General features: G+C 44.2%; 1 protein-coding gene across 1 annotated transcript in view; it reads right to left on the bottom strand.

The window, feature by feature from the left end:
• Positions 1–17,343, bottom strand: part of cacna1ha (calcium channel, voltage-dependent, T type, alpha 1H subunit a) — a 341,912-nt gene that overhangs the window by 306,280 nt on the left and 18,289 nt on the right. Inside the window, exon 4 of the mRNA XM_070901103.1 lies at positions 1,092–1,251. Coding sequence (XP_070757204.1) covers positions 1,092–1,251 — 160 coding nt within the window. The remainder of the gene's footprint in view (positions 1–1,091; positions 1,252–17,343) is intronic.

Genomic DNA, 17,343 nt, shown 5'->3' with positions numbered 1-17,343 from the left:
TCCCGAGGTGGGAATGTCCTCCAAGCCAGAAGCAAGATGTTGCTGCTGGCTCTCATATGTGGTTGGCAATGGGGGTGTGGCACTTTGTGTGCAGTGCCGAACTGCGCTCCGGGACCACTGGGAGCCCTCTGCCATCAGTGTTCCTGGCTACCAGCTCCAGGGCCTCCACCATCCCTTCCATGTTATATCTTATTTGTTGGACAAAAATTCGGTACTAACTATGTTCTTGGTGCTTATTAGGCTTTTTGCTGCTGGTGAATCTCCCTCGTGCCTCCCACAACAGCCAAATAAGCACACACCACAGCCACACATGCTTTCAATCCCTCTCTCTCCGTCTCCTCTTCTGCGCATGCCATGATGACCCTTGACCTTCTGAATCGTGGGAATCGAGTGTTGCCATGCCGTTGCTAAGGACGGCAACACTTTACGGCAGTAGGTCAGTGAGATTTAATGCTACCGCCCATTTCATATCACTCGCGGTAACACCCATTTTAAAAAATGGAGACGAGGTGCTTTGAGAATGAGCGAGAAGCCGGCGATTTGAAAACCCTTTTTTACCGCTCACACCGGAAATAGTGCCCATTTTTGGGGATAAGCACAAAAGTGGAAAATCTAGCCCATTATCTCAGAGATGTAAATGTAAGGAATTAAAGTTTTTTACAATGTTTGCATTAATGTTGCTCTCAAAGTCCATCATGGTTTACATAGAGGTTAAAGCTCTCATTTGACATTGTTCACATAACCCAAAAAGTATCATCCTTAGAATGTACAAATCACCTCCCTTTATGCGCAGCTTCCCGCTGTGAATTATCCTTATACATACTTTAACTACTTATTGGGCAACATTAAGAAAATACTCAACCAAAACAGGTGAGGCTTCCTGCATACTTTTAGGAAAAGTCATAAATTATTTTAGTCAGAATAAAGGCTAGATTTTGGATCGGTGTAATTTAAAAAAATCATTTTAGTGGGTACTATACTAGATCAGTCCACTATCATTCAGTTTATGTTAGAAATTCAAATCTTTCACAAAAACTATCACAGAAAAACTCACATGATGTTTGTTAATTGATTTTGGAATGAGTACTTACATTGCAAAGCGATCTTCAAAAAAACACCTGTTCCTTAGCAGCCCAGCCCAGAGCTGCACTCCGACAATCCCAAATATAAAGAAGACAAAAAAACAAAGGAGAAGGACATTGCCTAACATAGGCAGAGTATCTAGTAGTAAAGTCACTAGTATTCTCATACCTGAAAAATATAGAAATGCAAATGCACAATTAGTGAGTAGTCTAACTTTTTTTTCCAAAACAATAACTTTCATGACAAACTCAACTAAATTTGTTTCCCTTCATGTTAGAAACTAAGGATGCCTAAAAATGTATAAAACTGATACGAATGCTGTTTTAAATCGTTGTTTTGAACTGCAGTCGAAGTGTCTATTCAGGATGCTTAGAAATGCTAATGTCTCGGTACCCTGCTGAGATGTTATAACATTCTGCACTATGGCAACCATTATCTGTGGTTTTCAAGTTAAAGCTTCAGTTTGTTTATGTAACTTTAAGACAATTTGTATAGAAAGATTCAGAATGGAAGGAAATTTGTCGGAATTACTGTAAACACACCAGTTAAGGTGAGAAAGCTCTGGTTTGGCTTTATATGTTCAAAGGGTATTGATTCTACCCGATACAATAGGGACAGATAGAGATTAAAGGAATTCCACATAAAAGCGTCTTCGAGAAGGTATAAATGATGACATGTGACCAAAATCGTAAGACATCTTTAGGGTGGGTTCCTGAAACAAGAATCGAGACAAAGATCTAGAAGCCTTATTGGATATTAAGTTTTATGGGGAACCGCTATAGGTCAGAGTTCTTGTCAATATTCCGGTTCAGGCCCTTCCCTAAAAAACGGTTAAAAGTGACCTCCTGGAATCTTGTACTCACAGATGGAAGAGAGAGAGAGAGAGAGAGAGAGAGAGAGAGCGAGAGAGAGCGAGAGAGAGAGAAGGAAGCCCAAGATGAAAGGACGGACAGAATTGCTCACATATGTCAACCTTCTGTCCAATCAGATCAATTTCAACTGTTGTTACGGTCATAGAAAATAGGTGCAGGAGTAGGCCAATCGGCCCCTCGAGCCTGCACTGCCATTCAATAAGATCATGGCTGATCATTCCCTCAGTACCCCTTTTCTGCTTTCTCTCCATACTCCTTGATCCCCTTAGCCGTAAGGGCCATATCTAACTCCCTCTTGAATATATCCAATGAACTGGCATCAACAACTCTCTGCGGCAGGGAATTCCATAGGTTAACAACTCTCTGAGTGAAGAAGTTTCTCCTCATCTCAGTCCTAAATGGCCTACCCCTTATCCTAAGACTATGTCCCCTGGTTCTGGACTTCCCAACATCGGGAACATTCTTCCCGCATCTAACCTGTCTAGTCCCGTCTGAATCTTATACGTTTCTATGAGATCCCCTCTCATCCTTCTAAACTCCAGTGAATAAAGGCCCAGTTGATCCAGTCTCTCCTCATATGACAGTCCAGCCATCCCTGGAATCAGTCTGGTGAACCTTCGCTGCACTCCCTCAATAGCAAGAACGTCCTTCCTCAGATTAGGAGACCAAAACTGAACACAATATTCCAGGTGAGGCCTCACTAAGGCCCGGTACAACTGCAGTAAGACCTCCCTGCTCCTATATTCAAATCCCCTAGCTGTGAAGGCCAACATACCATTTGCCTTCTTCACCACCTGCTGTACCTGTATGCCCACTTTCAGTGACTGATGAACCATGACACCCAGGTCTCGTTGCACCTCCCCTTTTCCTAATCTGCCGCCATTCAGATAATATTCTGCCTTCGTGTTTTCGCCCCCAAAATGGATAACCTCACATTTATCCACATTATACTGCATCTGCTATGCATTTGCCCACTCACCTAACCTGTCCAAGTCACCCTGCAGCCTCTTAGCATCCTCCTCACAGCTCACACCGCCACCCAGTTTAGTGTCATCTGCAAACTTGGAGAGATTACACTCAATTCCTTCATCTAAATCATTAATGTATATTGTAAAGAGCTGGGGTCCCAGCACTGAGCCCTGCGGCACCCCACTAGTCACTGTCTGCCATTCTGAAAAGGACCCGTTTATCACAACTCTCTGCTTCCTGTCTGCCAACCAGTTCTCTATCCACATCAGTACATTACCCCCAATACCATGTGCTTTGATTTTGTACACCAATCTCTTGTGCGGGACCTTGTCAGAAGCCTTCGTATGTTTTTACTGTATAACTCATGTGTTATATTCCATCTTAAACTCTAGAGTGTGCGTGCATGTGTAGTAGCTTCAGGCCCTCGAGGTTGCATGGGAGGGGCCCGAAGCACACCGCCCCTAGCCCTGGTCAAATGGGCTCACCGGGGCGGCGAAGATCGGACTCGGGCATCCCGTTCAGCCGTCGCCCCTCCTCTCCCTCCCTTCCTCCAAGTATTCCTTGGGACCGGCGTTGGCATGATCGGCGGTGGCGGGGCCCGCCTGCCCAGCCTCTCACTGGGGGTAGACCCCGCCCAAAGTACTCCGTGAGACCAGCGTCGGTGTCATCGTCGGCGGGGCCTGCCCGCCCGGCCTCTCGCTTGGGGCTGGCTCAGCCCGAAGTCCTCCGTGGGAGCCCGGCAGCGGTGGCGGCGCGTTCAGCAGCCCCCCTCCCTCTCCCCTCCCCCCCGCTCAGCCCCTCTCCCTCCCCCCCATTCAGCCCCTCCCCCTCACCTCCCCTCCCTCCTCATCCACCCCCTCTCCTCTCCCTCCCTCCCCCCTCTTCTCTCCCCCTCGCCCCCCCCAGTCAGAAACAGAGAGGGACACTGACAGAGAGAGAGAGAGAGAGAGAGAGAGACACTGGGGGGCGGGCCCGTCCCAGCACGCTGTTGGAGAGCTCCTGGTGCTGCAGTCGGTGAGTAGAAACTTAATTTTTTATTTATTGATTGATTTTTTATTATTTTTTATTCTTTTTGATTGATTTATTGGTTGATTTATTGATGTATTTATCATTTATTATTGATGATGGCTCTTTATTTGTAAAAGTGGTGTTTAATGTTTGTAAACCCCCCCTTCCCCTTCCCCGCTCCCCACCCCCCCATCTCTCGTTCCCTACGCCTGATTTATAAGTGTAGGCAAGGTTTTTCTGAGCATACAAAAATCGACACTTACTCCATTCTAAGTTAGTTTGGAGTAAGTTTTCACTGCCTAAACTTGCAAAACAGGTGTAAGTGGCTGGACACGCCCCCTTTTGAAAAAAATCTGTTCTAAAATGGAACTATTCTAACTCACTAGAACTGGAGCAAACTAAATACCGACAATTGCTATTTCTAAGATGCTCCATTCTAAACTAGTTGCTCCAAAAAAAATAGGAGTAACTCAGGCCAAAACTTGAGCCCTCTCTAGCTACCCTCTATGTCATGAAAACTTCGATCAAATCACCTCTTAACCTAGATTCCTGTGGTAACAACCCTCGTTTGTGAAATCCCTTCTCGTAATTTAACCCTTGGAGTCCAGGTATCATTCTGGTAAATCTGCGCTGCACTCCCTCCAAGGCCAATATATCCTTCCTAAGGTGTGATGCCCAGAACTGCTCACAGTACTCCAAGTAGTGTTTAATAAGGGCTTTGAATAGTTGCAGCATAATACCCCCTTGTATTCTAGTCCTCTAGCTATAAAGGCCAGCATTCCATCAGCCTTTTTGATTATTTTCTGTACCTGTCCATGACATTTTAATGATCTATGTATATGGACCCCCAAGTCTCTTTGGACCTCCACTGTTTCTAGATTTTCACCATTTTAAATGTACCTTGTTGTATCCTTTTTATGTCCAAAGTGGATGACCTCACATTTACCTATATTGAAACTCCCTTTGCCACAGTTTTGCACATTCGCTTAATATATTAATATCTCTTTGCTTCCATCTATCAAAATTACCAAAATGTAATGATACATATTTCTATAATGTTCAATCTACTACGACATGATTGCAGTTCAAAGGGACAATGATATATTGCATGAAAATCTGGCAATGACAGTCACCCCAAAAGTGAACAGGAAATTACAGTTGGCAATGTTGTCACATGAAGACTTGAAGTATTCATATCCAATTCCTGTTCTGGCAACATCGTAAATCCATTTAATTTATTTCAAATAAGATACGGCTTCTATTAAAATAAGAGAGGAATTTCATCGGAGGTCATTAAGTGTTTGCATAATAATATCATCCACAGTAATCTTCTAGCCTATAATACAATTGTGTCACCTCACAAAACTGTGTGTAAATTTAAGACCCTTTCCAAAATACAAGTTTGGATAAGGCTTGAGCATCTGTTGAAGTGTGAATTTATCCCCAGACAGTTAACATGGAGACATTTCAGTACAAATTGTTCCAAGAATGCAGCCTACTTGAAAAATTTCCTTTATGACAACAGTGGCCCCATAACTCATTAACACCGTTCCACTAAAACTCATGCAGTCCCTCTTCAATTCTGAAGCAATTAGTTTTCAGCGTTGCAATGCTCCATTGAACTCACTTGTTTTGCTCATTTAATAAGTATACTTAATATAAGTCTGGTTGATGCACTCCCCTCACTGTCCATGTGAATGTTTGCCTTGTTCCTACTACACTGGAGAAGATTTGAGGTTTTGGCAGTAATTTTCATGCTCTTGCCTTTCTGCAGGAGCTCATAGCTTTTCTCAATAGCTGTTCTTTTGGTTAGCCATGTTTGTGTACAAATGTAAATTCAACTTGTTCTAACATCTTGTTTTCTTAGTTTGTGGAAGCTACTTATACTCATTAAACAAACTAGAACTTTTCCAACTTCTAAACTTGTATGGTCAGTTAGTGGCATAATTGTGGCAAATAGGTAAGAATCTACAGAACAGATATAAATGTGCCTTAAACAGGTGCAATTTTAGGCTGAAAATGATCAAACCATCCCTTAAGGTCTAGGTAATGTAAATGGTGAAATAATTACAATTAGAGGTGTTCCAGATAACTTTTAGAAAGAACATTTTTTATATTCATTATTTAAAGCATCAATTATTTTATGAAAGAGTGTTTTCCAAACCTCACGAGTCAATGATATCAGTACCACCATTATATACTGATAAGCTTGCATGTGACATCATGATAAAAGTGATGCAGAACTCTTACAGTTCTTCTCCAACCCAATAAAAAAGGCAACCAAAATTTCATGACAGCAGTTTGCAATTAAATAGTCACAATTATGAAGATCCCAATAAAGGTTCATCCATCTCAAAGATGGGAATGCCAGCTGAGGGCATGCCCTTGCAGCTTCCCATCATCATTAATAGGCATTATTCCATTTCGAATTATCTTTCTCTCACACACCAAGGCCGGAATCTTCTGTACCTGAGCGGGCCACAACCCCGTTATTACTTCCATCCCCTGCAGAAATCGATTGCGCTAATGGGGCCATCCCTCACACTCAGCCTCATCCTAATACAATCATACCAACGAACAACATGCAAGGAGGCAACTTGGCAATGCCATCCCAATTCATCACAGTCTCCCTTTGAAGATGTAACCCGTCCATTCATTACACTCATTCCATCACTCTCACTTAACCTTCTCTTCTTTCTCTCCTTGCAGGAGAAGAGAGCGCACAATAAGGGAGAGAACTGGAGGTGGCCCTCCATCATTTGCCTTTCTCATAACAGCAGAGAAGGCTACATGGAGGTATCGGGAGTGGCCGAGCAGCTGGAGGCGGAGACAGAGAGAGGGGGACATCTCAGCAACCTGGTAACAGAATTATGTATCATACAGCTACATGGCATACATCAGTCACTCATATGGGGACTGATGTCATCAACCACTGAATGGTCATTATATGCCTAAGGGTATGTGTACCCATTCTTCATATGGCATATGTAACTCATCTCTTTACGCTCCCACAGGTCCACCAAGAGCCCCAGCCCATGCTGCACAGTCCAAGAGGAAGAGGAAGTCGACTCCTCACAGGAGCCTCCAGCCTCTGAGGGCGCAGCATCACCAGACATGAGCGCATCCAGCACCAGCGCAGAGACGCACACCTTGGTGGGTCCCACGCGAGATAGAGAAGTGTTCTCACTGGATCCACCACAAGTCACAAGTGAGCAAGAGCAGATGGTGGAGACAGGAACAGCAGTGGAGACTCCTCACCAGACAGCGCAGGACACTCCCAGCTCTGCTCAGCTGCATGTAGACGCTGAACTTTGGGGTGCCATGCAAAAAGAGGGCGATCCTGGAAGTGCAGGAAGAAGTGAAGGAGGCTCTGACAGGTTTTTGACCGTGATGTTTGCAAATGTTCGGAGAATGGAGGAGCCCATCTCCAACATGAGCACCACCGTGTCGCAGGTGATGGTGACTGTGGGCTCTTCCATGGATACGATAACGACCTGCATGGTGCAGCTAATGCACCACTCACAGGAGCATATGTTCTCTATGGAGAATAGATGACTATCTATGGAGCATAGGTGGCAGAGGCTCACAGACCTCCTGTCTAGGAGGGGTGTCAATGTAGACATGAGTCCTCATGGCGACACTGATGCGCAGTAAGGTGCATTCCAGCTCCTTGTTAGCAGGGAAGTGCAGGCGGTCCATGAGAGGGTTGACGGTGAGAGGGGAGAGGGAATTGTGGGCTCCTCACAAAGTGCTTACACTTCTCCCCCGTTGCCACCCCTCAGTCAGAGTCCCAGACGGCTCCTCGGATCACGATGGCTGAGTCTGCCCCTGCAGTCACAGGAGGAGCAGACTTTGGCGGTGCCATCACAGCCTCCAAAATAGAGGACGGCTGACAAGAGAGTCTCACCAGTGGCAGCATGGAAGTGAGCAGGCTGCCTCTACCTCTGCTGAAGCCACAGGGATAGCACCTCGTAGAAGCACATGGAAGAGAAAGATGACACACAAGTAGATTCACAAGGGTAGTTACTTGGATGTTTTAGTCAATGTTAATGTCAAGTGTTGTGTATCTGTAAAGCATGCACTCCCATGTTCCACCATAAGTCCCCATAAGTCCCAAGGGATCCCAGCATCCCTTGGGAGCACTGTATACAAGCCGGCCCCTAAGGCCTGTTCCTCACTCTGGAGTGTCTTAATAAAGACTGAGGTCACTGACTTCAACCTCCCTGTGTGCAGCCTCATTTGTGTTAGGAACACAATAACTGCCGACGAGTATACGAATCCAACGCAAAGATGCAGCAAACTGTGGGCATCCTGGAGAAGTCCACAGAGGGTGAGGACTGGGGAGCCTATGTCGAACGGCTAGACCAGTACTTTGTAGCCAATGAGCTGGATGGAGAAGGAAGCGCTGCAAAAAGGAGAGCAGTCCTCCTCATGGTCTGCGGGGCACCGACCTACAGCCTCATGAAGAATCTTCTGGCTCCGGTGAAACCCACAGATAAGTCGTATGAGGAGCTATGTACACTGGTTTGGGAGCATCTTAACCCGAGGGAGAGCGTGCTGATGGTGAGGTATCGGTTCTACACGTGCCAGCGATCTGAAGGTCAGGAAGTGGCGAGCTACCTCGCCGAGCTAAGACGACTTGCAGGACAATGTGAGTTTGATGGCTCCTGGAGCAAATGCTCAGAAACTTTTTTGTACTGGGCATTGGCCACGAGACCATTCTATGAAAACTTTTGACTGTAGAGACACCGACCCTCAGTAAGGCCATTGCGATAGCCCAGGCGTTTATGTCCATCAGTGATAAACCAAACAAATCCCTCAGCACAGGTTGAGCAATGTTCATAAATTAACTGGAACTGTGTTTGCGAGCAGAAATGTACAGGACAGAAACCATGAGTCTGCAACCGCCAGCACGCCTCAGGTGACCTAGATGACTCAGAGTCCGCAACAAAGGATGAATGTAAGGCAATTCACACCTTGTTGGCATTGTGGAGGCTTCCATTCAACCTATTCATGCCGCTTCAAAGGGTATGTTTGCAAGAGCTGTGGAACAATGGGGCACCTCCAACGAGCTTGCAGACGAGCTGCAGCTCTGCAAAACCTGCTAACCACCACGTGGCAGAGGAAGATTAGGAACACAATATCAAGTTTCCATTAATGTATTGTCAACCATAAAAATCTTTATTTTCACCACTTTCCCGTCTTGGACAAATTTATGTGCGCCTTTGAAAATGGCTTAGTGAGTTGTAGTGAATGATGAGACATAACAATATCTCCTGCAATGGTGGTCAGTGTGAAAGGAATGACTTGGTTGTTGTAGGGATCCTGTATGGTGTTGCTATGGGGTGATGCCATCCTAGTGCAGCATCTGGCAGCCATATGGGTGTACTGTGTAAAGTTAAGTAAATCTGGACATGATGAGGCCATCCCTGGCTCAGGTGCTGGTGAGATCTGGCCTGCAGGTTCCTCCTCATCTTACAGCTGATGCTCCTCCTCTTCTGCAGAGGCTGTGCGCTCAGTGCCTTGCCCCTCCTGCAGCACTAATCCTCGCTGCTGCGCTCTGTTGTGCAGTGCGCAGCAGACTACGACAATTCTGGGGACCCTGACTGGTGTGTACTGAAGTGCTCCTCCAGATCTGTCAAGGCATCTGAAGCGCATTTTGAGCATGCCTATTGTCTGCTCTAGGACACAGCTGGTGGAAATGTGGTTTCATTGTATCTTTCCTAGGCCTCAGTACTGGGCCTTCTCAAGGGTGTCATGAGCCACGTCTTCAGTGGATAGCCCTCGTATCCAAGGAGCCATTCAGAAAGTCTGTTTAGAGGAGCGAAGAGCTGAGGGAGGCTGGACTGGCGAAGGATGAAAGAGTCATGGCAGCTCCAGGGAATTTGGCACATACATGCATGATGATCGTCCTATGGTTGCAGGCCAGCTGCACATTGAGGGAGCAGAAGCCCTTGTGGTTGACAATAACTCCTGGGTTATGACGGAATGCCCCCTTGGCTACATGTGTGCAGTCGATGTCGCCCTGCACCCGGGGGAAGCCAGCCAGAGTGGCAAAGCCGAGCGCTCGCTCAGTAACACTGGCTCCATCAGTGGCACAGTTGATATAATTGGATGATTTGTCAAACAGTTGGGTGATCTGTGTGATGCATATGTGGATGGCCGACTGCGAGATGCTTCAAATGTCTGCTGCAGATTCCTGCTGCGCAGCCATGTTGAGGAAACTCATCCTCTGCCTGTATATCCTGTGTTGGGGAATTGCCTCCAGCACAGTGGAGCCCTGCACTGATACCCTCTGTCCTGTGCAGCATCAGGTGGTTGAGGAGAAGGTTGGTGGTGTTGTTGTTGGTGCTGCTGGTGTGCCTGGTGCTGCTGGAATTGGACCTCATTGTGGTTCGATTCTGAGGACCAAGGTGACACAGTATTAACGGCACCCATGCTGATGGAATAGATGGCAAGTCAAGTAGAGATCAGAGGAGTAAGCTGTCAATGGTGTGATAGGTTGTAACAGAGGCGAGACTGGATCGCGACTTTGATGGAAGCACTTGCAGCCTGTCAAAAGCTAAACGTGTGCTGGGAATGCAGCCAGCATCAGCTTCTGCCTGAGGAAAGTGATCAGCTGTGAGGTAGAAGTTTTTATTGTACATTTAATGCTGTCATCTAATCAGCTGGAGCAATGGCCACTCAACTCCTGCCTCAGGCTGACAAACGTGGAACCCGAGCTGCGTGAATCCTGTGGACAGCCAAGGAAATTTGAAAGGTAGGCTGAGAAAGGCTCTTACGGTCTGACAAGTACCTGTAAATGATTTGAATTAAGTCACCTGCCTCTGCCAGTCGGGTCGCTGCCGCCACCAGCAGACACGCCCAAGGGAATGGCGCGTGTGGGCGGGATGACAGCGGGTTCCCGACCCACTGCAACTTTTTACAAATTTCTTAGCCAATCTGCCTCCAATCGCGCCCACATGGACCCCAGAAAATTTCAGTCCAAATCTCTGCTGAGAGTTTAGTGAAGAAAGGAATCAAACTAGTGCAGTTAATCGCAACACTTTGGAAGCAACATAATGCAGGTATTATGTAACTGACCTCATCGAAACACTGAAATTCTTCCCTCCCCCACAAAAAAAATGAGGCTTATTGGAATTGGTAGGGAGGGGAAGGGGGACAGAGTGGCAAGCATCCTGTCTGACATTTGTTTCTATTCTCCTGCAGAAAGTCAATAGCACGAAAGTGGTCCATAGGTTTATTAAATCACAATACAATATACATATATCCAGTTCATGCCAAGTAAATAAAGTAGCATGTCTTTTATACTAAGGGGTACAAGTTGCCCTTAGTTTTAGTATGAGTGCGATGTGATTTGTTAAAATTAAATCTAAACCCAAATCATTGAGTAATAAATTAATTAGCTAGCTTTGCTTGCAAATTAAAAAATAATGAATTAAAATCAGGTAGTTCTGTTTTCACATGCTGCTATATACAAATTCAACATACTAAATTCAAATATTACTCAGCAAATTCGAATTATTCAAATTATTCTTTAGTTTGCAGGAATAAATTGCAAGTCCTTGTGCTAGTGGTTCTATATTAACCCTGGTTTTATTTTGATACCAATTTCAAAAAATGATTGACATGGAGCCTTCAGCTGAAGGAATACCATACCAGACATAGTAAGGAGATAGGTACTGAACTTAAATGAAAAAAAGTAGGCATCCTTACATTGCCATGACAACTCTGCATCACTGAGAAATCACAAATTTGGTGCAGTAAAATCTATATGCTGAAGAAGAAAGGTTTATCCTGTCACAGTTAATTTGACAAGAAGGACATGATAGAATACATAATTTCTAATCATATTGTTGGAATACTCCACCTTGGGCTGAACTCTGAATCCAACATATATTGAAACCGTGTGAATGCTAAATCATCGTGGAGGGGGTTAGGTAGGAACCCTGGATCCAGCAGTCCCCACCTCGCTTTAACTGGCAGGTTTCATGAATTATGTGAAACCTGTGCAAGTAAGTTTTAAAAAATGGAGGTTAAAAAAGAGGCTTCCAGCCTCATTGATGCACCAGCCCCTGGGAGCAGGTTGGTCACCCACGCCCCCTGTCCCGCCTTCGTTAAAACCAGAGGTGGCCGGGAATCCTATTTTTAACATTATATAGGGCTAGACTTTCCACTAAGATTTTAGGCGATATTTCCGGCCTTAGTGTTTATTTATTTTTTAGGATCGCTGGAATATTGCCCATTTTAAAGACCGCTAGTTTCTGCTTTTTATTTTCCCTTTCATTCTTCTAAATTTCATTGAATATAAGCCTAGTCGATCCAGTCTTTCTTCATATGTCAGTCCTGTCATCCCGGGAATCAGTCTGGTGAACCTTAGCTGCACTCCCTCAATAGCAAGAATGTCCTTCCTCAGATTAGGAGACCAAAACTGTACACAATATTCAAGGTGTGGCCTCACCAAGGCCCTGTACAACTGAAGTAAGACCTCCCTGCTCCTATACTCAAATCATCTCGCTATGAAGGCCAACATGCCATCTGCCTTCTTCACCGTCTGCTGTACCTGCATGCCAACTTTCAATGACTGATGTACCATGACACCCAGGTCTCGTAACCTCAGCGGGCAGTGCGGTCCTGATGGTGCTGGTAGGCTGCAGATCTTCCTTAATTAGCCACTGATGACCTTCTTTCAGAAGCGCGGCCTCCTGACGCACGTGTTATCGGACAAGTTCAGGTATGATCACTTATCCCTGTAAATGCATTGGGTGTAACGTCTCCTCCGCAGCAGCAGTCTGCCATTTCTTTGATTGGGGACATAATGCTCTTTAATAAACCTTCTCCCATCTCTATTCTGCAGCATGTGATTAGTGATCAATACTGGTTGAGAACTTACAGGCCCCATCACTATAAATCTCTATAAATGCCCTTAATTTGTCCTCAACAGATACAAATGTGATTAGATGATTGGCAAGAGTCAAAAAGGCCCTTAAATTCACTCACAAATTGATTTACCTCACAAGCACTTGAAGCAGCCTTTTACTACAGATCCTCCGAGTTAGAAAATGGCGTCCGTAGTGGCGAGTACTGCCGAGTTAAAGTCAGCTGATTGCAGCTTTTCTTCAGTGTCTTTTTCGGCCAGCAATCATTTCAGCAAATTGAGGGCGAAATGCCGAAAGTAGCGGTCAGCAATAATCTGGGCGATAATCAGGCGCAGGTTTCCATTTTCAGCACTATTCTTGGCCTTGCACGCGGATGACGTCATTTAAAAAAAAAAAATTAGGCCGGGAAATGTAAGCACATTCATATGTGCCGAAAGTTGGACTGGCAATAAATTGCTACAATCGGGCGCTAGTTTCCACTTTTCAGCAAATATGGGCAATAGCCTGCATCTCAGCACTTATATGGGCGTTAAATGGGCAATGATGTGCTGAAAGTCTAGCCCAATGTAACTATCCTCACGCTCCAACTTTTTTTAGCTTAAAATTCCAGCCAATGATTGTTTGTTTCCCCCCCACCTCCAGCCCCCCACAAGGCAAAACATCTACAATATCAGAATTTCGCAACTCACCCACCCACCAGATTGCTATATGTTAATAATTTAAATGGTGAATACTAATGCAGACCACAAATCCAGGCAAAGAAAGATTATTCCGAGTCTAGTATTTTTTTTTTGTTTGGAGAAGCTGTACAACTGTCATAAGGAGAACATTACAAGTTTCTGTAATGGAGTAAATAAAAAAAGTACGGTCTTGCAAGCTGCATTTAACAATTGTTTTGTGTCTGTGCAGAGAACATAAGTTAGAAGTACCAATAGATCAAACTTGCTATGAATGGTGTACTAAAAAAAACAGTGTACTGGAAGATATCTTTTGTGCAAAGGAATCTTTTAAAGGCCTGTGTTATAAGAAATTGCAATTAAGGAATTTGGGTTGAAAGCCTTTCAACATGCCCTACATTGACATTGGTGCTGAAAGAAAGTAGTGAACAAACTGTATGCTGCAGCTTTCACAATACAGGTTATTATCCATTTAAGTATATACGGAGAGAAGGAATATACATTGTGAGTGTTTTGCTCAATATTATTTGAGACATATTTTAAGCATCTATGTTACTAACAGCTGTTGAGGGACTTGAGAGAAATGAGATTGGGCAGCCTTAATCTATTTCCCATTGGGATAGGGCTATAAGAAGTAGAAAATCATTGGTATTTGGAATCAGAATCTCTAGCTACTTCTCACTCGAAGTTTCAGTCTATTGTGCCTGACTGCTTTATCAATAATTGTTTTTGCAACCATTTCACTAGCTTTCAGTGTCCTGGGTTATTTCTGCATTGTTCCTTACGTTTACTGCTGGTGGAAAACGGGTTTTAGCAAATTGGCTGCCTGTTTTACACCCCGCCCAATTTTTGTTTCCATTTTCTATCCGGCAATAAAAGTGAAAATTTTAAACCAGTCAATTTAATTACTGCGATGGGAAAATGATCCAGAGCATTATGTGGAAAGCCATCAATACTTAACTGAAAAACAGAGGCCATTAAGAGTAATCAGTATGGATTTAGAAGAGTAATCTGATGGAATTCTATGAGAAGCAAATCAAACTGTAGATAAATGCTAATGGTAGAGAAACATAGAGCCAAGGACATCACACCTCAATAGCTGACATCAAACGCAGTGCTTCGTCAATCAGCACATAAGGCACTGGTTTGATATTGGAGAATCCAATGTATTTGGCTCCATAAAAAAAATCATTAGGTCCTTAGTTCTATCCATGCAAAAGGTAAAACTTTGTTTAGTAGTAAGATTCCTTTCCTCAAAGTATTAACCTGCACTGTGGTACGATTCCAAGTAGGAATTTGTCATGTGGATTGTGACCAATCAGATTTAGCTGGTCATGTTTGCTACCATAACTCCCCTGATTTTGAAGTGAGAGGTCTGGCCAATGATTAAGACACACATCTAAGAAGTCTGGGAAGCACCACAGTTCCTGGAGCCAACATGGTACCAAAATTCCCTTGGACTTTATCCTTATGAGGACAAATCTAGAAACTGGAGGAAATGGGGATAACGAATAAAATATTTTTTTCCAGGAAAATGAAACTGTGGAATCGCAATTGATTTAGGTTCACAATTGATTTAGCTATTGTGATGCAAATAAATAACTAGAAGACTTCCCCACATTCTTGGAAATGTGGGAGACTTTGGTTGTGAGATGCACCAATGAAGTATTGGATTACAATGCAACTCCAATTATTATATATTCACCGAAGCACCAGCAATGATGGGTTCTGCTGATGTGGGTTCATTTTAAATGGCTAGAATAGAGGTGAATCTTTTACTTAATTTTAAACTAGCAGGTTTGCAGTTATGGATCAGCATGAAAATGGATTAGTTATGGCACTTGCACTGCAAAACATGTTCAGAGGGTTAGGCCAAGAAAAGTGATTTTTGATAGCATGATTTTTTAAAATTCTAATAGTCCAAGGACTGAAGTAATAGCATTCTTCTTGATTTATAAAATCGGGAGGGGGATACAGTAAAAGAGACCTTGATGCTGTCATCTTTACTTAGTCTGGTAGTTGGACACTTTACAAACACAAGAGATTAGTGTGCAAAATTAAAACACAGGGTATTGGGGGTAATGTACTGACGTGGATAGAGAACTAGTTGGCAGACAGGAAGCAAAGAGTGGGAATAAACGGGTCCTTTTCAGAATGGCAAGCAGTGACTAGTGGGGGTACCACAAGGTTCAGTGCTGGGATCCCAGCTATTTACAATATATATTAATGATTTGGAAGAAGGAATTATATGTAATATCTCCAAGTTTGCAGCTGACACTAAGCTGGGTGGCAGTGTGAGCTGTGAAGAGGATGTTAAGAGGCTGCAGGGTGACTTGGACAAGTTAGGTGAATGGGCAAATACATGGCAGATGCCTTATAATGTGGATAAATGTGAGGCTATCCACTTTGGTGATAAAAACAGGAAGGCAGATTATTATCTGAATGGTGACAGATTAATAAAAGGGGAGGTGCAACGAGACCTGGGTGTCATGGTACATCAGTCATTGAAAGTTGGCATACAGATACAGCAGGCAGTGAAGAAGGCAAATGGCATGTTGGCCTTCATAGCAAGAGGATTTGAGTATAGGAGCAGGGAGGTCTTACTACAGTTGTACATGGCAAGGCCACACCTTGAATAATGTGTACAGTTTTGGTCTCCTAATCTGAGGAAGGACATTCTTGCTATTGAGGGAGTGCAGCGAAGGTTCACCAGGCTGATTCCCGGGATGACAGAACTGACTTATGAAGACAGACTGGATCGACTAGGCTTATATTCAATGGAATTTAGAAGAATGAGAGGGGATCTCATAGAAACATATAAAATTCTGACGGGATTGGACAGGTTAGATGCAGGAAGAATGTTCCCGATATTGGGGAAGTCCAGAACCAGGGGTCACAGTCTAAGGATAAAGGGTAAGCCATTTAGGACCGAGATGAGGAGAAACTTCTTCACTCAGAGTTGTGAGCATGTGGAATTCTCTACCACAGAAAGTTTTTGAGGCCAGTTCGTTAGATATATTCAAAATGGAGTTAGATGTGGCCCTTACGGCTAAAGGCATCAAAGGGTATGGAGACAAAGCAGGAATGGGCTACTGAAGTGCATGATCAGCCATGATCATATTGAATGGTGGTGCAGGCTCGAAGGGCCGAATGGCCTACTCCTGCACCTATTTTCTATGTTTCTATGAATCCCTCACTTTATGCAAGTATGCACTTATAGACTGGCTTAATTGCAAGATACTGTAGCATAGAAGCATACATCTATTCTAATCTTCACTCCCCACAGGAACACTTATCCCAGTCCACAAGGTTATCTGTAGCTCAGTTGATATTAGATGGTACAGCTTGATCACTACCTCCACAGGTGATAAAGACAGGTATCTTGCGACACACCCAAATAGTAATGATATGGTCTATAAATATGGGTCATTGGGTATTGGCAGATGAACACAAACCACCTGGGATGTCATTGCACCTGAAACTGTTTTACCCTCATTAAATTGTCTAGGGTGCTTGCTATGGAGCATGAACATGTAAAATTACCTCTTAGAGGTCAGCTGGCACAACTGGCATCACTGTTGCCTGTTGCCTCTGGGTCAGAAGGTTGTGGGTTGAAGCCCTACTCTAGTAGGACTTCAGCACAAAATCTAGGCTAACACTTCAGTGCAGTACCGAGGAAGTGCTGCATTGTGAGGTATGCAGATCTTTGAATTAAGGCTCTGTCTGCCTGTTCTGATGGCTCAGATGGATGTTACATGGCACTATTTCAAGAGGAGTAAGGAGTTCTGGTGCCCTGGCTAACATTCGTCCCTCAACCACCAGAAACAGATTAACTAGTCATACATCAACTGCCCC

This window comes from Pristiophorus japonicus, chromosome 15 (genome assembly GCF_044704955.1).
Source record: "Pristiophorus japonicus isolate sPriJap1 chromosome 15, sPriJap1.hap1, whole genome shotgun sequence".
Classification (NCBI taxonomy): domain Eukaryota; kingdom Metazoa; phylum Chordata; class Chondrichthyes; family Pristiophoridae; genus Pristiophorus; species Pristiophorus japonicus.
The sequence above is the reverse complement of the archived record's forward strand: the minus strand, read 5'-3'. Positions and strand labels throughout refer to the sequence as shown.